This window comes from Myxocyprinus asiaticus, chromosome 11 (assembly GCF_019703515.2).
Source record: "Myxocyprinus asiaticus isolate MX2 ecotype Aquarium Trade chromosome 11, UBuf_Myxa_2, whole genome shotgun sequence".
NCBI classification, from domain to species: Eukaryota; Metazoa; Chordata; class Actinopteri; order Cypriniformes; family Catostomidae; genus Myxocyprinus; species Myxocyprinus asiaticus.
Genome location: NC_059354.1, coordinates 20,863,277 through 20,886,885, shown reverse-complemented (window position 1 = coordinate 20,886,885; position 23,609 = coordinate 20,863,277). Strand labels below are relative to the sequence as shown.

At 45.7% G+C, this 23,609-nt stretch overlaps 1 protein-coding gene and 1 pseudogene across 1 annotated transcript; both read right to left on the bottom strand.

The window, feature by feature from the left end:
• Positions 1–372: 372 nt before the first annotated feature.
• On the bottom strand, positions 373–2,674 carry LOC127447795 (UDP-glucuronosyltransferase 1-6-like). The gene is made up of 2 exons (XM_051709857.1): positions 1,838–2,674; positions 373–453 (listed from the first exon to the last, which is right to left on the bottom strand). The coding sequence occupies exons 1-2, from the start codon at positions 2,672–2,674 to the stop codon at positions 373–375; spliced, it is 918 nt and encodes a 305-aa protein (XP_051565817.1).
• A 110-nt stretch (positions 2,675–2,784) lies between these two features.
• LOC127447794 (UDP-glucuronosyltransferase 1-2-like) lies at positions 2,785–18,739 on the bottom strand (annotated as a pseudogene).
• Between the last annotated feature and the right edge of the window lie 4,870 nt (positions 18,740–23,609).

Genomic DNA, 23,609 nt, shown 5'->3' with positions numbered 1-23,609 from the left:
CCACATGTAAATTGAGTTCTTGTGTGACTTATTGTATGGGTCCAGAGTGCAATGGTCGTCCATCTAGAGCTACAACAGAAAGAGAGGGAACACAAGCTGTCCCTCCGGAATGCCCCCTAAGGTGAGCATCAGTAAAATTTCCAGCTGCTCCAGAGCCAATGAGAGCTTCAACAGTGATATTACAAGCGGCTGAGCTAAGAGTCATAGGCACAAACATATGATGGTTTTCAATAGGATGAATAGGAAAATCACTCACTGAATCACGCTGGGGCGATCCATGTGGCCGGGTAGGATAGGAAGACAGAAAGTGACCATTCTCTCCACATTACAGGCAAAGCCGGTTGGTAATGCGTCGATGATGTTCGTCTCTCGTCAGTCTGGCATAACCCAGTTGCATAGGTTCAGAAGAAGAGTTGGAAGGAGTAACAGAAGGAGTGTTGAATACCTGGGGAACTGGAGAGTGAGAGCACCTCAAATTATCCAACATAATGGAGAGAGAGATGAACTGTTCTAGTGAGAGGTTCTCATCACGACTAGCCATCTCTGCTTGTAATAGGTCCATTGTGGTAAATAGTCTTTAATGGTGCATCAGTCCATCCAGTTTGTGCTGCCAAAGTGCGAAAAGTGAGTGCATAGTCTGCTGCCGTAGACTTTCCCTGAACAATATGAATTATGTGGTCTTTGCATTATATAAATTGTATTGCTATATTTTGATAATTGGAAAGCTACTCTATTTCCAAGGATAAAAAAAGTGTTGAAAATGACCGCACTTAAAACAATAAGCAGCCTCCGCAGTCTGTGCCTGCGATGTGATACTCGTAAATTTACAAGACAGAAAGGCATGTCTTACCAAAGCCATCACTATTTCTTTTATTAAATTAATTAATATTTCACAGATATTGTTGGCTTTTGTATGACAAACTGCTTATGTTCCTCATTTTGTAAGTCGCTTTGGACAAAAGTGTCTGCTAAATAAATAAATGGAAATGGAAATAATTATAGAATTTTTATTTTTACCTATTATTTAACTCCGAGGGAATGAGCCTCATGGGCTTTAGAATTTGCTGGATATTTTCACAAGCCATGCCAATAACAGACAAGGATCGAGAAAACTCATTAACAGTTGTACAAAAAAAATAAATAAAGTAAAAATTCAAAATCAGCTTTGAAACCACACACACTTACCAAACAACACATTCGGACTTTGACTTCAAAGAGTAGTTCTGACCAAAAATGTATATCCAAACTTTTCAGACTTCTGTAAGCAATTAACAGAGTGTGCCCACTAAAGCAATGCACAAATGCTCCATTTCCCACAATGTTATAGCAACACTGAATAAAAAAATAAAAATCTGTTAAAAATAAGACTATATCCATTGGAAATTAGGGTTGCTATTTATATCCGAGCTTATTTAGCACCCACCACTTAATTAACTAAATGTCTTTTGCACCGCTGTGATTTCCTGTAGGCAATTTAATCTAAACGTCTTATAGTGTTCTGTGCTGTTTGCTTTTTTTTTTCTTTTTTTTTTTTTTTGACAGAGACTAATTTGCTCCTTCTCACACTGAAGAAATGACAAGCCATTGTCCTGCTCTGACCTGATCCAAACATTTCACTAAACAAGCTTAAAGCAACATAACAAATACCGTTTTCTATGGCGATTGTCTAACTAAGCATATTTCTGAGGTTCTCCTACACTTAAATGACTACTAACATAGCAAAAGGCAGAATTTTCTCACTGGAGATATGCATGGACATTCTGTCTACACCATGCTGACTACAGCACTACAATACTTAACATGTTAAAAGCATTCAAATACAATTACGAGAGCTTACTTGTGACAAAGGTTTTGGTTTCTTGGTTGCCATTCCTCCAATCATAACCATTTTAGGCATCACTGGTCGTGGGAATTCAAAGGCAAAGTCAAAAACCATGAACCAGAGAGCTGCACGGCTCATGATCTCCACCATGGATGTTTTCTTTTTAAGTACATTTGAGGCAATCTCATCTGCATGACTAAACATATGCCTGCAAGCCATGGGTTGCAGCAGATTTCTTACCAGGTTCACACTTCTTTGCCAAAAATTCATGTGGTCTGTAAAATGAGTATTACGTTTAGGAACATAAGAAGGTGGACTTGGGCATTGGCTGGCAAGAATTTCAGCACCACAAATATGGTTTATTTGCATATATATTGCTGGAATCGAAAGATATTCGCCAACAATAACTCCGACAGGTTCAAATGGATCTGTGAGAATAGCATCAAATTTGTGGTCTTCCAGTTTTTTCATTAAGTCCTTGTTGAAGAGCAGACCCTCTGCGTTCCTCACAATATATTTTTGCAAAAGATCCAGTGCGTGAAAGTATGACTGGAATTTGGCAAGGTCAGAAGAGAGATAAATATTCAGAAGTGTGGTCAAATTGCCATTTAAGTTTCCCAGTAATTCCTCCTTGGTGTAGGGTACTGGGAATGTAAGGGTGGTTGTATGCTCTGAAGGACCCATACTCAGACTTGTATCTGGGATGACGACCACCACCTGGTTTCCTCTCCTTCCCAGCTCCTCCACAATGGGCTTCATCCCAAGCCAGTGGCTGCCATCTGAAGGAACAACTAACAGTTTCCCAGCTTCAGCTGAACCAAGGAAGAGACTCAGAAACCAGACGCTAACCATTTTGTCAGTAGTGTTAAGAAATATGTCACAGTGACTTTTGGCAGATTAAGGAGAATAAGAAAGTAAATACCCATGCAATTTTACTGACATAATATGTGCCAGGACTTTGTTCAAAAGAGATGCCGATGTTTGCAGCTGGTAGGAAATGCTTGTCCAAATATGGCACTGAAGCAAGCAAGGAGTGTAAATGTTAAAGAAATGTTAATGTAGTCAATCATCAACAGTAAAAAAAAAAAGGTCTTGCCCCCTCCCCCATACAGAAATCAAGTAAAAATTTAAAAGAGGTTGTGAAACAACATAAACTGATGAAACATCCTCCTTTTGGAGTTTAGCCACTTAGTGTAGCCCTGAAAATAAAATAATAATAAAAAAATAATATCTAAACTTTTTGGCCTTCTGTAATTCTTTAACAGTACATACTGTACACTAATAAAATAAGCAGACACTCCATGCCATAGTGGAGACTAGCTCATCTGAGTCCAAGTAGCCGAGACCAGAGTATAACCAGAGTGTAGTGGGATGCATTTAGGAACATTTCTTCATGCGTACTGGCATTTTATACTGTAAATCATTCATAGGAACATTTAGGAAATTGTCATATGTTCACATTTGAATGAAAACTCTGGGTTCAATACAAGTTAAGCTCAATCGACAGAATTTGTGGCATGATGTTGATTACCACAAAAATATATTTCAACTCTGAGTCGAGTCCGAGACCAGAAAATGCAGAGTTTGAGATAAGACTGTTTATGAATGTATTAAATGTATAGTTTAAACAACTATTAACTCTAGGCTCATATATAAAATATACCTAATTTATTATTTGCTTAAGCTTATGTTTGTTAAAAAGTTTTAACAGTCAAGCATAAAAATGAAATAAATACCACATCCTAGGTTAAGTAAACACAACTGTTACAATTTCGACATGTCAGTGATAAAATGTTAGTGAAAAACTCAAATGAATGGTGCAAAGTGCCTATGTGGCTTTGCCTGGCAATACAAAATACCAGCTTCTGTCAAGTAAACATTTTTGCTATACAAAATAAAGTATTACTGTACCATAATATAACAATGTTCCCACAGAAAGTGAATCTAAACCTTTACACTGGATTTGTTTACAATTTCCTCAATTGCACTACTATTTTTGTTTACTTTTAAGTCAAGTTTAGCATTTCTGCTTACCTCCGCCTGGATGATTTCATCTCGAGGTATGTACAGAAACCTTGGGCCTCATTTATGAAGCATACATACAATCAGATTTGATCCTAAATTTCATGTATTTGATCCTACGTCAAAAATGAGGAAAAAAATCTGGATTTATTTTTGCAGAAATTGACGTAAAAATGTTCTTATGTGTACGTCAACTGACAAGCGTGTGTATGAACGTATTTGTGACAATACTGCGGTGTGCCAGCTGCGCGTTGACCTGATTTTACTTTTAGTGATGCAAATACGAAAAATCAGACACTGACTGATTAATGAGTGAGCATCTTACATGAACTACAGTATTATAACTATTAACCCTGTAAAGCCTGACACATGAAAGAATTGTCAGATAATTCAAATCAAATTAAAACATTTTGACATTAAACTGTTTTTAGCACCATTAGACAAAATATAAAAAGAAAATGCTTGCAAGTTTTTTTTATATATCTTATTTGATACATCAGGCTTTAAATGTCATTATCCTCCTGAGGACCAGCAATTCATTTTTATGTAAGAAGTTTGTTATTTAAGTTTCTTTAAGCCCATATATGCTATAGTGGTAAATCTTGGGGTAGTAGAGGACTCCCTGGGCTTTTCAGAGAGACCATATGTTTGACCAATACAACTTCCTCTCCTTGGTCTCTAAATATGGACTGAAATGTATCACAGTTCAATTCAGCACATCAAATACAATATGAATAATAAAAAATAAAAAAAATTCAATAAACAATTTTTTATCATATGTATTTTAAGCACCAAACACTATACTGACATTTAAAAAAAGGGACATTGTCAAACTTTTTTTGCTGGGTCTCAGGAACTTATGGTAAGATGACATCATAATAGCTTGTCATGTAAAATAATGAGATATTTATAAAGACAGAGCAGGCTGCATATGTGAAATATAATTTCACATAATTATTAGTTCACACTTTAAATATGTCTTATAAAAAGTATATGTCAGAATTTGTAATGCTCTGTGATTTATTTTTTAAATTTTTATAGTGGGCATGAATGGAATGGAATGGTCATTGAGACATTCCTCAGTAGCTTATTGTATCATATTTGATACATGTAATTTCAATATTCTTTTTCAAAAAAATAATATTAAAAAAATCAACCAAGCATAAGTTGCTTATATACAGCAAATACTCATTTTAAAATATCAGTAACAATATAATCATTACTGTCACCTTTACTTTATTAAAACAAGCTGTCTATTTTTTTGCAGAAGTCCACCGCCATTTTAAATAGATCAATATGAGCATTGAAACCGTCATGGTTACTGGTGTAACCTCCGTTCCCTGATGGAGGGAACGAGACGTTGGTGTCGATGTAGTGACACTAGGGGTCACTCTTGGGAGCCCGAGACACCTCTGGTCTTTGATAAAAGGCCAATGAAAATTGGCGAGTGGTATTTGCATGCCACTCCCCCGAACATACGGGTATAAAAGGAGCTGGTATGCAACCACTCATTCAGGTTTTACGCTGAGGAGCCGATATAAGGTCCGGCCATTTCAGCGGGTAGTTCAGCGTTGTGGCAGGAGGGACCAACGTCTCGTTCCCTCCATCAGGGAACGGAGGTTACACCAGTAACCATGACGTTCCCTATCTGTCACTCACTCGACGTTGGTGTCGATGTAGTGACACTAGGGGTCCCTATACAAAACGCCACAAGGCTGAACTGTGTTACGTGAACTGGCGGTGTGTGGTGGGCAGACTTGCTGTGTGCCTCATAGCCAGCACACCAGGTCGACACGTAACCTCCCCCAACACATTTATGAGTGTCGAACGGCCCTTTTTGGGGACAAGTCGACTACCCAGAGATAGAGACAGGCTTAACCCAGTCATGGCCTCTTTCCCCTTCTCTTTTTCCACTCCCTAAAAAAGAAGGGGGATTATCCGACTGGGCCGCCAGGTCTAGTCGGGGGGTGTCCCTCCCAAGGGGAGGACACCGCGGAGACCACACCTCGCCCCAAGAGAGGGGGGGATATTTAAGTGGAAGAATACATCACATGGTCTTTCCAACCATGTGGAGAGCCTTCAAGGTAGATCCTACCCAATGGGGGAGGAGTTACTACAACATGGAGACTGAGAGGCTCTGCCCAAGGAAGACGCAGTTTGCCAGTAGGGAAACGAACTAGCGGAAGATATAGATCGCATGGGGTTAGCCTTACAGGGAACCGCACATGCGGAGCACCTACCCCAGAACCGGGCTCTTAGTTAGCGCGTGTACTGGGCCGGCAGCGAGTCTCTCCGAAAACTCGACTGCCACAGGGCTCGGAGGAAGTCAACCAGGGAACAACCTTTGTGAACACTACTGGGAATTAACAGCGCACGTCTTCAGCTCAAAAGGAGGTGGAAGGCGCTATGTGCAAGCGATACACCCGGCCGGCTATCCCGGGCTTATCCGCTTGTGTTGCGTGCCACTACCTGGGACGAAACCGGTTCCACCCGGAGGTTGTAGAACCTTGCAAAGGTGTTGGGTGTTGCCCAGCCCGCTGCTCTGCAATGTCTGTTAGAGAGGCACCTCTGGCCAGGGCCCAAGAAGCCGCTACACCACGAGTAGAATGGGCTCGTAGCCCTACCGGGGGCGGCATGTTTTGGGCGAGACATGCCATAGTTATGGCGTCAATGAGCCAGTGGGCTATCCTCTGCTTGGAGACAGCACTTCCTTTCCGCTGTGCACCGAAGCAGACAAAGAGCTGCTCAGAGAGTCTAAAGCTCTGCGTGCGATCCAAATAGATGCGCAAAGAGCGCACCGGACACAGCAACGCCAGGGCTGGGTCTGCCTCCTCCTGGGGCAGCGCTTGCAGGTTCACCACCTGGTCTCTAAAAGGAGTGGTGGGAACCTTGGGCACATAGCCCGGTCGGGGGTCTCAGGATCACGTGAGAATAGCCCGGACCGAACTCCAGGCACATTTCGCTGACAGAGAACGCTTGCAGGTCACCTACCCTCTTGATGGAAGTGAGCGCAGTCAGGAGGGCAGTCTTCAAGGAGAGTGCCTTAAGCCCGGCTGACTGCAAAACTCAAAGGGGGCTCTCTGTAGACCCTGAAAAACTACAGAGGTCCGATGAGGGAACAAGGCATGGCCTGGAGGGATTCAGCCTCCTGGCGCCTCTTAGGAACCTGATGATCAGATCATGCTTCCCTAAGGACTCACCGTCGACTACGTCATGGTGTGCTGCTATGGCAGCAACGTACACCTTCAAGGTGGAAGGGGACAGCCTCCCTTCCAACCTCTCTTGCAGGAAGGAAAGCACTGATCTGACTGCGCACCTCTGGGGGTCTTCCTGATGGGAAGAACACCACTTAGCGAACAGACACCACTTAAAGGCATACAGGCGCCTCGTAGAGGGAGCCCTAGCCTGAGTGAATGTGTCTACCACCGCAGGTGGGAGACGGCTTAGGTCTTCCGCGTCCCGTCCAGGGGCCAGACATGGAGATTCCAGAGGTCTGGGCGCGGGTGCCGGATGGTGCCCCTTCCCTGAGAAAGAAGGGCCTTTCTCAGGGGAATTTGCCCAGGGGGAGCTGTCACGAGGAGCGTGAGGTCTGAGCACCACGTCTGGGCGGGCCAGTAGGGTGCTTACCAGGACGACCTTCTCCTCGTCCTCCCTGACCTTGCACAGGGTCTGTGCGAGCAGGCTCACTGGGGAAAACGCATATTTGCGAATGCCAGGGGACCAGCTGTGCCAGCGCGTCTATGCCGAGGAAGGCCTCGGTGAGGGCGTACCAGAGCGGGCAGTGGGAGGATTCTTGGGAGGCGAACAGGTGCACCTGTGCCTGACTGAATCGACTCCAAATCAGCTGGACCACCTGAAGGTGGAGTCTCCACTCTCCCTTGAGGGTAACCTGTTGTTACGGCGCGTCCGCCGAAGTGTTGAGGTTGCCCGGGATGTGAGTGGCTTGCAGCGACTTGGTGCTGCTAACTCCGTTGGAGGAGACGGCGGGCGAGTTATGACATACAGCGGGAGCGCAGACCGCCTTGGCGGTTGACATATGCTACCGCTGCCGTGCTGTCTGTCCGAACTAGCACGTGCTTGCCCTGGATCAACGGCCGGAACCTCCGCAGGGCGAGCAGAATTGCCAGTAACTCGAGGCAGTTGATGTGCCAACGCAGCTGCGGACCCGTCTAGAGGCCGGCAGCTGCGTGCCCATTGCCAACAGCGCCCCAGCCCATTTTGGAGGCGTCTGTCGTGACCACGACGCGCCTGGAGACCAGTTCTAGCGGAACACCTGCTCGTGGAAACGAGAGGTCGGTCCAAGGGCTGAAAAGACGGTGACAGACCGACGTAATGGCCACGCGGTGTGTCCCGTGGCGCCATGCCCGTCTCGGGACTCGAGTCTGGAGCCAGTGCTGAAGCGGCCTCATATGCAACAACCCGAGCGGGGTGGCCACCGCCGAGGACGCCATATGCCCCAGGAGCCTCTGAAAATGTTTCAGTGGAACCGCTGTTTTCTGTTTGAACGCCTTCAAACAGGCCAGCACCGACTGGGCGCGCTCGTTCATAAGGTGCGCCGTCAAGGAGACTGAGTCCAACTCCAAACCGAGAAAAGAGATGCTCTGAACCGGGAGGAGCTTGCTCTTTTCCCAGCTGACCCGAAGCCCTAGTCGGCTGAGGTGTGAGAGCACCAGGTCCCTGTGTGCGCATAACCCGTCTCGAGAGTGAGCTAGGATTAGCCAGTCGTCGAGATAGTTGAGAATGCGAATGCCCACCTCCCTTAACGGGGCAAGGGCAGCCTCTGCGATCTTCGTAAAGACGCGAGGAGACAGGGACAGGCCGAAAGGGAGGACTTGTACCGATACGCCTGACCCTCAAACGCAAACCGCAGGAAGGGTCTGTGTCGAGGAAGGATCGAGACATGAAAGTACGCATCCTTCGGGTCTACCGCCGCGAACCAATCTTGATGCCGGACGCTCGCTAGAATGCGTCTTTGCGTCAGCATCTTGAACGGGAGTCTGTGTAGGGCCCGGTTCAGTACTCGCAGGTCCAAGATTGGCCGCAACCCACCGCCTTTTTTCGGTACAATGAAGTAGGGGCTGTAAAACCCCCTCTTCATCTCGGCTGGAGGGACAGGTTCTATCGCGTCCTTCCGTAGGAGGGTAGCGATCTCCGCGCAAGGTAGCAGCGTTTCCATCTTTCACCAAGGTGAAGTGGACACCGCTGGACCTGGGCGGATGCCCAGCGAAGTGAATCATGCAGCCGAGTCGGACGGTCCGGACCAGCCCTCGCGACGGACTGGAAAGCGCAAGCCATGCACCCGAGTTCCGCGCAAGGGGGACCAAAGGGACAACGTCATCGGATGTACCGGCGGGTGGGGCCTCGCGGCGGGGCGGAGCTTGAGGTGCCACACCCCATCGTGGCCGTGCTGAGTCAGAGGACATCGAAGCACTTACCTGGCTCCTTGTGACCACCCCCGGAACAGCCTGGGACGGGGGAGGAAGAGGCCTGTCCTCATGACCCGTGGAGACTGTCACATCGGGGGCAGATTTGTGCCACAGCTGGGCGCTCAGGGCGGGAGACCGCCGCTGGAGCGCCAACCTGCCAAATGGAGTGGTGGACGGTGGTCGTGATGCCAGCCGTACACACCGAATATGTGACCCAGGGAACAAGGAAACCACTCTTGCGGAGCTCTTGAGTACTGCAGCCACTTGGGCATGCAGCGCAATTAAATGCAAAAGGTAACAAAAAGAAGATCTGCTTACCAGCTCCAGAGCAGCGGGTTTCGTTGTCCGTGGGTCGCCCGTCTCAGGGGCGCTTCGAAGACCTCCGTGGGTTCTTCGGTGCCGGCTGTGAGACGGGTGGCGTCGGCTTCCTGCGGTGGGCTCCACGCCGGGGCCGGGCCGGAGGGGCGGGCTGCGGCGGAGCCGGTGCAGTCACCGCAGGGGGACGCCCTCGGCGATGAGTAGATGGGGGGATCTTGAGCCACGCCGGGGCAGGACAAGCCGGCTAGCATCCATCTACTGCTCTACCATCGAGAACTGCTGGGCAAAGTCCTCGACAGTGTCGCCGAATAGGCCCGCCTGGAAAATGGGGGCAGCAAGGGATCGTGTCCTGTTGGCCTCACCCATCTTGACCAGGTTGAGCCAAAGGTGGCGCTCCTGGACCACTAGTGTGGCCATCGTCCGCCCGGGAGACCATGCCGTGACCTCCGTCGCTCGGAGAGCGAGGTCGGTCGTCGAGCGCAGTTCCTGCATCAATCCCGGGGCGGAACTACCCTCGTGCAGTTCCTTTAGCGCCTTGGCAGACTTGCAGGAGAGCCATGGCGTGCAGGGCGGAGGCGGCTTGTCCAGCAGCGCCGTAGGCTTTGACCGTCAGAGACGACGTAAACCTACAGGCCTTGGACGGGGGCTTTGGGCACCCACGCCAGGTGGCGGCGCTCTGCGGGCATAGGTGCACCGCGAGCGCCTTTATCCACCGGGGGATTGCCGAATAACCCTTGGCCGCCCCACCATCGAGGGTAGTGAGAGCGGGGAAGCTGAAAAGATCGGGACCGGGCAGTAAAAGGTGCCTCCCGCGATCTTGTCAGCTCTTCATGCACTTCCGGGAAGAAAGGAACGGGGGCGGGGCGTGGCTTTGAGCGGCGCCGCGAGCCCAGGAACCAATCACAGAGCCGCGAGGGTTCAGGGAAGAGTGGTGAAATCCACTCTAACCGACGCTCGCGGCTGTCCGGGAAAGCATGTCGTCATCTCCGCGTCAGCCTGTGACTGGGCGATCGACCCCGAAGGGAGGAGCCCAGCCGAGGCTTCCGACTGGACGAGCCCGCTCTCCGATGCTGCGCTCGAGAGCTCATCACTTTCGCGGGCTCCGAATAAGAGGTCGAACTCGCCGTGAGACGAGCCGGCGGACTCACCCGGAAGCCCGATCGGGGCAGACGAGCGTGCTGGGGGATGGGAGTTCCGCGGGGGATACCCGGCGGAGGCGGTCCCATTGGGGTCCCCAAATCGCCCCCAGTGCTAGCCGCGCTGGCCTCAAACCCGTGGGTAAAAGGACCGAGGCGGGAGCCTCTGGGGTGGCTCGCTTCCTTACGAAGGCGAGCCGCGACCGCAACGTTGCCATGGACACATTCTCGCAATGAGAATGTGACCATCCACGAACGCTGTCTCCGCGTGAGCAGTGCCCAGACACGAAAGACAGTGATCGTGACCGTTAGAAGGCGAGAGATAACGAGCACAACCAGGAATAACACACAATCGGAAAAGCATCTTTAAAAAGACGCGTCTTTAAAAAGACGTTCCGTGTGTGCGCTCTTTTAGAGAAATATATACTCTTTTAGAGGGGAAAAATGCTCTTTCAGAAAATATCCTCTCTAGTTTTTCTGCCGAAGCGCCCAGGGGCGTTCTCTGCAGTGCACCAGTGCAGAGGAGGGAGAAGCCGCTGAAATGCGCCGTCAGATCCAGCAGGTGAATGAACAGTAGTATTCAGCTCAATGAGCATGACCGTTCGGCTCCGAAGAGAAAATCTGAATGAGTGGTTGCATACCAGCTCCTTTTATACCCGTATGTTCGGGGGAGTGGCATGCAAATACCACTCGCCAATTTTCATTGGCCTTTTATCAAAGACCAGAGGTGTCTCGGGCTCCCAAGAGTGACCCCTAGTGTCACTACATCGACACCAACGTCGAGTGAGTGACAGATAGGGAACACTTTTTTAACAAATAACCACTAGATGGTGCCATAAACATGTAAAACTTACACGGCATATGTTTTTATTTTTTATTTTTTTTGCTTTTCAGCTTGAACAGAGAGTGAGACAGGAGCCATCAAAGGTTGTGTATCATATTTTATACATACAGCGTTATAGGGTTAACATTCCGATATAAGTGAGAATGTGGTCATATTTAGATTATGTGTAATGCAAATGCTTTATTTTAGATATCTGCTGTAACTGAATATTTATTTATAGCCCCATCTGCACGTTTCCATAATAAATTAATTTTGAGACCTACAAGATAACAGGCAGGTGTAATATACGATATGTAATCTGTCAAGCACATTTTTGGCAGAATAGCGGGAAGAGATTGCGAATATACAGAACATGATGGCCATGTATATTTCATTATATGTAAAGAAGCATAAACCTCTTTTTGAAATTAAGGTTTAGCACGAATATGGACATTGGTTGAAGAATAGTGTGTTTTTACAGTATTTACAGTAAACGCGGTCAATGAATGGATTTTTTATTGATGATGAAAATAAATAACTGATGAGTTGTTGAATTGGCTACATTTCTACATTGCTGAATAGGCTACAATAGGAAACCGGTAGCTGCACTCACTTTTGTTTTGTTTTTAAAGAAAACCTGGCCAACTGCACAAGAACATTTCATATGAATGAATGAACGAAAGAATAAGTTTGCGCATGCGCTTTTTTTGTATTCCGTCTCACCTTATTTGGATTTTTGTGACTGTTCTGTAGGTGGAGTCCATGCAATTGTTCATGTGCACATAATTTTAATGTTGCCGGTGGGTTGTAAAGAAACAATACAGGATACAAAAATATATTTTACAGTTTTATTCTGATGGCTGTTTTAAAAACAAAGAATAAAACAGCGGTCAATGGGGCCGTATAAAAAAGTAATGATAAAGATACAAACATGAAACATGGTAATGAAATATGATAATGAAATACGGTAAAGGCTAATGTCAAAAAAAAAAAATATAACAGGGCATTAGCCTACTCATATGCTTCAGCATACATCTCCTCAATACATGCTTATAACATTCATAGCATTTTATGCATTTAAGTACTTGCTTAAATTACTCAAAGCATTTTATGCATTTCTAACCAGGCTTTAAGGACATGTATAACACGTATTACACCCACTCACCAAACCGGAAAACACTCTGGACTACAAACCATCAAATAAGATATAATTAATACTAAATTTATATACCCAGTCCTCACATGTATGCAAAACGTTGTCAAACTCCACACATGAAATCCATATGCATCCTTCAAAAATTATCCATAACAAACACTCAATTTTAACATACGACTCTTCTGAACACATACTGTATTTAATGCAATTTATAAGCATTTTGCGTAAAATTTTATATTTACCCAAAGAATTCTCAAATGATGAACAAAACCGGGAGCTCTCTTGCACAAGGTATGCACTCACGTCCTAACCAGCACACATGTGTAACATGAAAGAGTGCCGGAAAGCAGTTGTCGAAAAACACCAGTTATTAAAGTGGTCACGTCCAATTTATGACTAGAATTTAATTACATGAAATTTCTCCACTTGGCTCCTGCACCACAATACACACTCATACTGTACACTCACACACACACACACACTTTGGAATCCAAAGGGCATGTTGGGGTGCGTGAGGTGTGTGGGTGAGTGTGTGGGTGCCCTGATGTGCACACACACACACACACACACACACACACACACACACACCCCTGTGGTGTTCTCTGTCAGAAATGACTGGCCATCAGGAATGAATAGATAAGGTTACAAAAAGAAAACAATTGGTGTTCATAAGCCTGTTCAACCATTAAATGAGCACGTCTTCGAAAACACACACACACACACACATCCCAGACAACTTCTGAACTATTCTTGACCCCACAGGAACTAGGCAAAAATATTATAACAATGTGTTTTGTGAACTTTCACATACTCACAAAGAGTAAGAAAATGTTTCCTAAAATAATTGTGTGATAAATACCTCAGAAAATCTTGTGAATATTTTTTATTATTTTATATAGATAAAATAATCAATTCTCGAGTTCACCTGCCCATATAAGGTAAAACGTAGGTATGTTTGTGGCTTGCTGTCTGCAAAGGAAGGGCTCGAAGATGAGGCTCGACTCGAGCACTAATTTACCCCCTTTGGGACTAGTGAATAGATTAGGATAGCTATAGATAAAATAAAGAAAATAGGGATTGAGATGGGGAAGTGGAGGGATGCCAAAAGGACTGTCACCAGGGAGAGGTAAGCAGTGGCTTATATTCTACAGCTAATAATTGATTAGGTGGGCAGGTTCCTCCCAAAGCTTTCTTTATTAACTTCATTAAATAATGCTATTTTAGTTCCAAAGTTCAAAAAAAGAAATACAAAACCTGTTCTAATTACTTGAAATTAAGTTATCAAAAAGATCTAACGCAATATCTAGTGAAAATATTTTCATAATGAGAGATTTATGTACATTTTAATGGGTTGGTCATTTTTAACCGGGAACACTAAAATTCTTAACTCAGTCGGAATGGTGCCCTCTTCACAGTTCATGACAAAAACACATAAATAAATAAAACATAAATAAAAAATTGATGTTGTCACAAAAAGATAAATTTATACTGATAATGTTACAGGGGGAGAAGCACTCAAATGTAATTAAAAAAAGCTTACTTGTGACAAAGACTTTGGTTTCTTGGTTGCCTTCCTCCAATCATGATCATGTTAGGCATCACCAGGGTTGGGGAGTAACAAAATACATGTAACGGGAATATGTATTTAAAATACAAAATATAAGTAACTGTATTCCACTACAGTTACAATTTAAATCATTGATATTTAGAATACAGTTACATTCAAAAAGTATTTTGATTACTGAAGAGATTACTTTGCATTTTATTGTCATTTGTTTCATTTAATATTTAGTCCTTTCAGATGGAAAACATTTATCCATATAAATGACACGATCCAAAATGCATTTGAACAGCGGTGAAACACTTTCTTATGATGTATTACATTCATACGAGCAGACAGAGAAGTATGTTTGAAGTAAGTTTGGAGCAGAAGAAATAGAAATAAACCTTGTGTAAATTGTCAGCTTTACGCTAAGCTAAAATGCTATTTCTAGTCATTTTACATGCACATGTTACCAGGTACGATCATATTTTTTTATCAAAAAAATTCACGTTGGATCATAATTTCTTTTTTTCTAGTAAGACCTTTGATATTAGGGCAAAAATCATATTCTTGATAATAATTTTTTTTATTGTTTTCCTGTAAAAATATCTAAAAATCCTTAAAACAAGATCAATTTGATTTATCTTGTTTTAGAAACAACACTGCATAAGATTTTTTTCAGAGAATGTATTTTTAACGTATTTTGTCTTCTGTACTGGCACAGGTTTTTATAGTCAAAACAATTGAAAAAAATCTACCAGTGATGAAGAAGCAATCCAAAGTATTTACAGTGCATCCAGAAAGTATTCACAGCGCTTCACTTTTTCCACATTTTGTTATGTTACAGCCTTATTCCAAAATGGATTAAATTCATTATTTTCCTCAAAATTCTACAAACAATACCCCATAATGACAACGTGAAAGAAGTTTGTTTGAAATCTTTGCAAATATATTAAAAATAAAAAACGAAAAAAATCACATGTACATAAGTATTCACAGCCTTTGCTCAATACTTTGTTGGAGCACCTTTGGCACCAATTACAGCCTCAAGTCTTTTTGAGTATGATGCTACAAGTCACCTATTTTTGGGCAGTTTCTTCCATTCTTCTTTGCAGGACCTCTCAAGCTCCATCAGGTTGGATGGGGAGCGTCGGTGCACAGCCATTTTAAGATCTCTCCAGAGATGTTCAGTCGGGTTCAAGTCTGGGCTCTGGCTGGGCCACTCAAGGACATTCACAGAGTTGTCCCGGAGCCACTCCTTTGTTATCTTGGCTGTGTGCTTAGGGTCGTTGTCCTGTTGGAAGATGAACCCTCGCCCCAGTCTGAGGTCCAGAGTGCTCTGGAGCAGGTTTTCATCAAGGATGTCTCTGTACATTGCTGCATTCATCTTTCCCTCAATCCTGACTAGTCTCCCAGTTCCTGCCACTGAAAAACATCCTCACAGCATGATGCTGCCACCACCATGCTTCACTGTAGGGATGGTATTGGCCAGGTGATGAGTTGTGCCTGGTTTCCTCCAGACATGACGCTTGCCATTCAGGCCAAAGAGTTCAATCTTTGTTTCATCAGACCAGAGAATTTTGTTTCTCATGGTCTGAGAGTCCTCCAGGCGGGCTGTCATGTGCCTTTTACTGAGGAGTGGCTTCAGTCTGGCCACTCTACCATACAGGCCTGATTGGTGGAGTGCTGCAGAGATGGTTGTTCTTCTGGAAGGTTCTCCTCTCTCCACAGAGAAACGCTGGAGCTCTGTCAGAGTGACCATCAGGTTCTTGGTCACCTCCCTGACTAAGGCCCTTCTCCCCCGATTGCTAAGTTTGGCTGGGCGGCCAGCTCTAGGAAGGGTCCTGGTGGTTCCAACTTCTTCCATTTATGTATGATGGAGGCCACTGTGCTCATTGGGACCTTCAATGCTGCAGACATTTTTCTGTACCCTTCCCCAGATCTGTGCCTCGATACAATCCTGTCTCGGAGGTCTACAGACAATTCCTTGGACTTCATGGCTTGGTTTGTGCTCTGACATGCACTGTTAACTGTGGGACCTTATATAGACAGGTGTGTGCCTTTCCAAATCATGTCCAATCAACTGAATTTACCAAGGTGGACTCCAATCAAGTTGTAGAAACATCTCAAGGATGATCAGTGGAAACAGGATGCACCTGAGCTCAATTTTGAGTGTCATGGCAAAGGCTGTGAATACTTACACTATATTGCCAAAAGTATTCGCTCACCCATCCAAATAATTGAATTCAGGTGTTCCAATCACTTCCATGGCCACAGGTGTATAAAATGTAGCACCTAGGCATGCAGACTGCTTCTACAAACATTTGTGAAAGAATTGGCCGCTCTCAGGAGCTCAGTGAATTCCAGCGTGGTACTGTGATAGGATGCCACCTGTGCAACAAGTCCAGTCGTGAAATTTCCTTGCTACTAAATATTCCACAATCAACTGTCAGTGGTATTATAACAAAGTGGAAGCGATTGGGAATGACAGCAACTCAGCCACGAAGTGGTAGGCCACATAAAATGACAGAGCGGGGTCAGCGGATGCTGAGGCACATAGTGCACAGAGGTCGCCAACTTTCTGCAGAGTCAATCGCTACAGACCTCCAAAGTTCATGTGGCCTTCAGATTAGCTCAAGAACAGTGCATAGAGAGCTTCATGGAATGGGTTTCCATGGCCGAGCAGCTGCATCCAAGCCATACATCACCAAGTGCAATGTAAAGCGTCAGATGCAGTGGTGTAAAGCACGCCACCACTGGACTCTAGAGCAGTGGAGACGCGTTCTCTGGAGTGACGAATCACGCTTCTCCATCTGGCAATCTGATGGACGAGTCTGGGTTTGGCAGTTGCCAGGAGAACGGTACTTGTCTGACTGCATTGTGCCAACTGTGAAGTTTGGTGGAGGGGGGATTATGGTGTGGGGTTGTTTTTCAGGAGCTGGGCTTGGCCAATTGGTTCCAGTGAAAGGAACTCTGAATGCTTCAGCATACCAAGAGATTTTGGACAATTCCATGCTCCCAACTTTGTGGGAACAGTTTGGGGATGGACCCTTCCTGTTCCAACATGACTGCACACCAGTGCACAAAGCAAGGTCCATAAAGACATGGATGAGCGAGTTTGGTGTGGAAGAACTTGACTGGCCTGCACAGAGTCCTGACCTCAACCCGATAGAGCACCTTTGGGATGAATTAGAGTGAAGACTGCGAGCCAGGCCTTCTCATCCAACATCAGTGTCTGACCTCACAAATGCGCTTCTGGAAGAATGGTCAAAAATTCCCATAAACATACTCCTAAACCTTGTGGAAAGCCTTCCCAGAAGAGTTGAAGCTGTTATAGATGCAAAGGGTGGGCCGACGTCATATTAAACCCTATGGATTAAGAATGGGATGTCACTTAAGTTCATATGCGTCTAAAGGCAGATGAGCGAATCCTTTTGGCAATATAGTGTATGTACATGTGATTTTTTATTTTTAATACATTTGCAAAGATTTCAAACAAACTTATTTCATGTTGTCATTATGGGGTATTGTTTGTAGAATTTTGAGGAAAATAATGAATTTAATCCATTTTGGAATAAGGCTGTAACATAACAAAATGTGGAAAAAGTGAAGCACTGTGAATACTTTCCAGATGCACTGTAGAATACGTTACTGACCTTGAGTAATCTAACGGAATAAGTTACAAATTACATTTTACAGCATGTATTCTGTTATCTGTAGTGGAATACATTTCAAAAGTAACCCTCCCAAACCTGGGCATCACTGGTCGTGGAAATTCAAAGGCAAAGTCAAAACGCATTAACCAGAGAGCTGCACAGCTCATCATCTCCATCACAGATGTTTTTCTCTTTAGTAGACGTGAGGCAATTTCACCTGCTTCAGCAAGCCATGGGTTGCAGCAGACTCCTTATGAGGTTTACACACCTTTGCCAAAAATTCATCTGGTCTGTAAATTCGGTAATACGTTGTGGAACGTAAGAGGGTGGACTTGGACACTGGCTGGCAAGAGTGTCGACACCACAAGGAAGGTTTATTTGCATATAAATAGCTGGAATGGAGAGATATTCACTACAAAATCTCCGACAGGCTCAAACGGGTCTGTGAGAATAGCATAAAATTTGTAGTCTTGCAGTTTCTTCATTAATTCCGTGTTGAAGAGCAGACCCTCTGCATTCCTCACTACAAACTTTTGAAGAAAGCCCATTTGGCTGAAGAACAACAGGAACTTGGACAGGTAAGAAGAGATCAACATTCAAATTTTTGGTTACATTGCCTTCTAAGCTTCCCAGTACTTCCTCCCTGGTGTAGGGTGTGGGGAAAGTAAGGGTGGTGGTTGTATGCTCTGAAGGACACATACTCATACTTGCATCTGGGATGACGACCACCACCTGGTTTCCTCTCCTCCCTAGTTCCTCCACATTGGCTTCATTCCAAGCCAGTGGCAGTTTCTCTGCTTCAGCTGAACCAAAGAGGAAGAGACATACACCAACCATTCTATTAATGCTGTGAAAAAAAACATCTCACTGTGGCTTTTGTTGGCTGGAGGAAATGAAGGTCGATAAGGAACAACCATGCAATGTTAGTGTATGGCTTAAAGTACTCTATATCTCACAATGAGTCTGGTTTATGTTCAAAAGATTTGGAGATACATGCAGCAGGGTAGGACTTTATCTATGCATGGCAGTGAAGCAACCAATGAAAGCGAAAGTTTAGAAATACACTGGCGGCCAAAAGTTTGGAATAATGTACAGATTTTGCTCTTATGGAAAGAAATTGGTACTTTTATTCACCAAAGTGGCATTCAACTGATCACAATGTATAGTCAGGACATTAATAGCGTGTGGAGGCTTCACGCTATTCTCCGCGGCATCCACGCACAACTCACCGTGCACCCCACCAATAATGAACCACATTATAGTGACCATGAGGAGGCTACCCCCATATGACTCTACCCTCCCTAGCAACCGGGCCAATTTTGTTGCTTAGGAGACCTGGCTGGAGTCACTCAGCACGCCCTGGATTCAAACTTGCGACTTCAGGGGTGGTAATCAGTGTCTTTACTCACTGAGCTACCCAGGCCCAATGTTCAGAACTTCTTAAAATACTTAAGAGTTCTCATAAAAAAATCCTCCATGTGCAGCAATGACAGCTTTGCAGATCCTTGGCATTTTAGCTGTCGGTTTGTCCAGATACTCAACTGACATTTCACCCCACGCTTCCTGTAGCACTTGCCATAGATGAGGCTGTCTTGTCGGGCACTTCTCACGCACCTTACAGTCTAGCTGATCCCACAAAAGCTCAATGGGGTTAAGATCCATAACACTCTTTTCCAATTATCGGTTGTTCAATGTCTGTGTTTCTTTGCCCACTCTAACCTATTCTTTTTTTTCTGTTTCAAAAGTTGCTTTTTCTTTGCAATTCTTCCCATAAGGCCAGCACCCCTGAGTCTTCTCTTTACTGTTGTACATGAAACTGGTGTTGAGTGGGTAGAATTCAATGAAGCTGTCAGCTGATGACATGAGGCATCTATTTCTCAAACTAGAGACTCTGATGTACTTATCCTCTTTTTTTTAGTTGTACATATGGCCTTCCACATCTCTTTCTGTCCTTGTTAGAGCCAGTTGTCCTTTGTCTTTGAAGACTGTAGTGTACACCTTTGTATGAAATCTTCAGTTTTTTGGCAGTTAAGCATTGTATAGCCTTCATTCCTCAAAACAATGATTGACTGACGAGTTTCTAGAAAAAGCTGTTTCTTTTTTTGCCATTTTTTACCTAATATTGACCTTAAGACATGCCAGTCCATTGCATACTGTAGCAACTCAAAAACAAACACAAAGACAACGTTAAGCTTAATTTAAAGAACCAAATAGCTTTCAACTGTGTTTGATATAATGGAAGTGATTTTCTAGTACCACATTAGCATGATAACTTCCTGGTTACTTGCGTAACCTCCATTCCCTGATGGTGGGGGGAGACAGCCGCCCTTCCAACCTCTCCTGCAGGAAGGAAAGCACCGATCCAACTGTGCATCTCTGGGGGTACCACGGGTGGTAGGCCGCTTATGTCTTCTGCGTCCTGTCCAGGGGTCAGACATGGAGATTCCAGAGGTCTGGTCACGGGTGCCATATGGTGCCCCTTCCCTGAGAAAGAAGGTCCTTCCTCAGGGGAATGTCGCAAGGAGTGTGAGGTCCGAGAACCATGTCTGGGTGGGCCAGTAGGGTGCTACCAGGATGACCTGCTCCTCGTCCTCCCTGACCTTGTACAGGGTCTGTGCAAGTAGGCTCACTGGGGGAAACGTATATTTGCGAAGTCCAGGGGGCCAGCTATGTGCCAGCGCGTCTATACCGAGAGGTACCTCGGTCAGGGCGTAACAGAGTGGGCAGTGGGAGGAATTTTGGGAGGCGAACAGGTCTACCTGTGCCTGCCCGAATCGACTCCAAATCAGCTGGACCACCTGAGGGTGGAGTCTCCACTCTCCCCTGAGGGTAATCTGCCGTGACAGCGTGTCCACTGCAGTGTTGAGGTCGCCCGGGATGTGAGTGGCTCACAGCGACTTGAGGTGCTGCTGACTCCAGAGGAAGAGACAGTGGGCGAGTTGTGACGTACAACGGAAGCACAGACCACCTTGACGGTTGACATATGCTACCATTGCCATGTTGTCTGTCCAAACTAACACATGCTTGCCCTGGATCAACGGCCAAAACATCCGCAGGGTAAGCAGAATTGCCAGCAACTCGAGGCAGTTGATGTGCCAATGCAGCCGCGGACCCATCCATGAGCCGGCGGCTGCGAGCCCGTTGCAGTGCCCCAGCCCGTTTTGGAGGCATCTGTCGTAACCACGACACGTCTGGAGACCTGCTTTAGGGGAACGCCTGCCCATAGAAACATGAGGTCAGTCCAAGGGCTGAAGAGGCTTTGACAGATCGGCGTGATGGCCACGCAATGTGTCCCGTGGTGCCATGCCCATCTCGGAACTCGAGTCTGAAGCCAGTGCTGAAGTGGTCTCATATGCATCAACCCGAGCGGAGTGGCCACCGCTGAGGATGCCATATGCCCCAGGAGCCTCTGAAACAGTTTCAGTGGAACCGCTGTCTTCTGTCTGAATGCCTTCAAACAGGTCAGCACCGACTGTGCGCGCTCGCTCGTAAGACGCACTGTTAACAAGAGTGAGTCCAACTCAAAGCCAAGAAAAGAGATGCTCTGAACCGGGAGGAGCTTGCTCTTTTCCCAGTTGACCCGAAGCACTAGTCGGCTGAGGTGCGAGAGCACCAGGTCCCTGTGTGCACACAACACATCCCGGGAGTGAGCTAGGATTAGCCAATCATCGAGATAGTTGAGGATGCGAATGCCCACTTCCCTTAGTGGAGCAAGTTTCCAAATCGTCCCCAGTGCTAGCCGCGTTGGCCTCATACCTGTGGGTAGAAGGGCCGAGGTGGGGAGCCTCTGAGGTGGCTTGCTTTCTTACGAAGGTAAGCCGCGACCGCATCGTTGCCATGGACATGTTCTCGCAATGAGTACATGACCCATCCACGAACGCTGTCTCTGTGTGAGCAGCGCCCAGACACGAAAGACAGTGATCGTGGCCGTCAGAGGGTGAGAGATAATGAGCGCAACCAGGAATAACACACAAACGGAAAGGCATCTTTAAAAAGACGTTCCATGTGTGCCGCTCTTTTAGAGAAATATACTCTTTTAGAGAAATATACTCTTTTATTTCTGCCGAAGCGCCCAGGGGCGTTCTCTGCAGTGCACCAGTGCAGAGGGGGGAGAAGCTGCAGAAATGCGCCGTCAGATCCAGCAGAGGTGAATGAACAGCTGTGGGAATTCAGCTCAGTGAGCATTGACCGTTCGGCTCCGAAGAGAAAATCTGAATGAGTTGTTGCATACCAGCTCCTTTTATACCCGTATGTCCAGGGGAGTGGTATACAAATAACACTCGCCAATTTTCATTGGCCTTTTATCAAAGACCAGAGGTGTCTCGGGCTCCTAAGAGTGACCCCTTGTGTCACTACATCGACACAACTTTGAGTGAGTGACAGATAGGGAACTCAAGGATAAGGTGTTGGAGTGATGGCTACTGGAAATGAGGCCTGTCTAGATTTGATCAAAAAATACTTTTTTCAAATAGTGATGGTGCTGTTTTTTTACATCAGTAATGTCCTGACTATACTTTATGGTCAGCTGAATGCCACTTTGGTGAATTAAAGTATCAATTTCCTTCCGAAACAGTACATTATTCCAAATTTTTGGCCGCCAGTGTATGGCCAAGGTCCTGGCCAAATTCCCCCAATGGCCCTTATCAATCATGGCTTCCTAATAATTCCCATCAATAAATTGGCTCTATAACGCTACTCTCTTCTCTCCATCAGTAGCTGGTGTGTGGTAGGTGTACTGGCACACTGTGGCTGCTGTTTTATCATCCAGATGTATGCTGCGACTTCTCGTGTTGTCGCCTGTTGCATGCATCCTGTGGAGTTTCCCCTCGCGATATACGCTCAGGCTTTGTCTAGGTGATGCCGAGTGTTTGAGTGTACACTGGCGTGTCTGACTGCCGCTGCTCCCCGGCTTGATCCTTTTAAACTTTTAAATTAGTTCTGGTCTGGTCTTTGTTCAGTTTCACGCGGCATTTATAGTATATTTTGGAGCAACCCTATTTGGATGATCAGCTGCTAGTCGCGGGGAGCGCCTGAACTACCTGCCTGCTTTCAACCACTAAAACTCCAGCTTACCTTGGGTGAGGTTCAGCACTCGCTTGTGTTTGATGGACTCATGGCTTCCTAGGATCGATCTCTCTCGGCTGTATGATCAGCTGCTAGTCTCGGGGAGTGCCTGAACGACCTGATCCACTAACGACCTCATCCACTAAAACATCGGCTAACCTCGGGTGAGGCTCGGTACTCGCTGCCTTGTGTTTGGATGGACTGGACTGGACTTGCGGTGGCCTGGGATTGACTGCTCTCGGCTGGCAGCTGTAATGCTGCGTGCTTGTTTGTGGGCATGTTGGCACACGTGGACATTAAGGACATTAAGACCATTAAGACAAAGACCTAGTTGTGGTGGTGTTACAAAGGATGAAGTCCCTTCTGCTCACTGCTCTGGTATGTTACAGCTGCATTAATGCTCTTAGCCCTCTCTACCTTGCTGCTTCGGCTCTTGGATATTATATTTGTCTAGTTATGGCTCTCTTCTATTCATCTCTGAATTTGCATAATCTGAACTGTTCATATCGTCTTCCCGTGGACATATATAATCACTGTGCTTCCTTGGAAATTCTACGCCGTCCTCGATATGTCTACCGAGGATCTCGGCGCAGTTTCTGAAAAGGCGCACAGTTTGCTTCCTTGGTTAGAGATTACATTCCAG

Bases quoted from the DNA above. Each gene is read 5' to 3' on its own strand.
- LOC127447795 (XM_051709857.1), bottom strand. From the start codon at position 2,674: ATGGTTAGCGTCTGGTTTCTGAGTCTCTTCCTTGGTTCAGCTGAAGCT. The intron at 454-1,837 runs GTAAGCTCTCGT...CTCACTCTCCAG, and splicing joins AACCAAAACCTTTGTCACAA to TTCCCCAGGTATTCAACACT.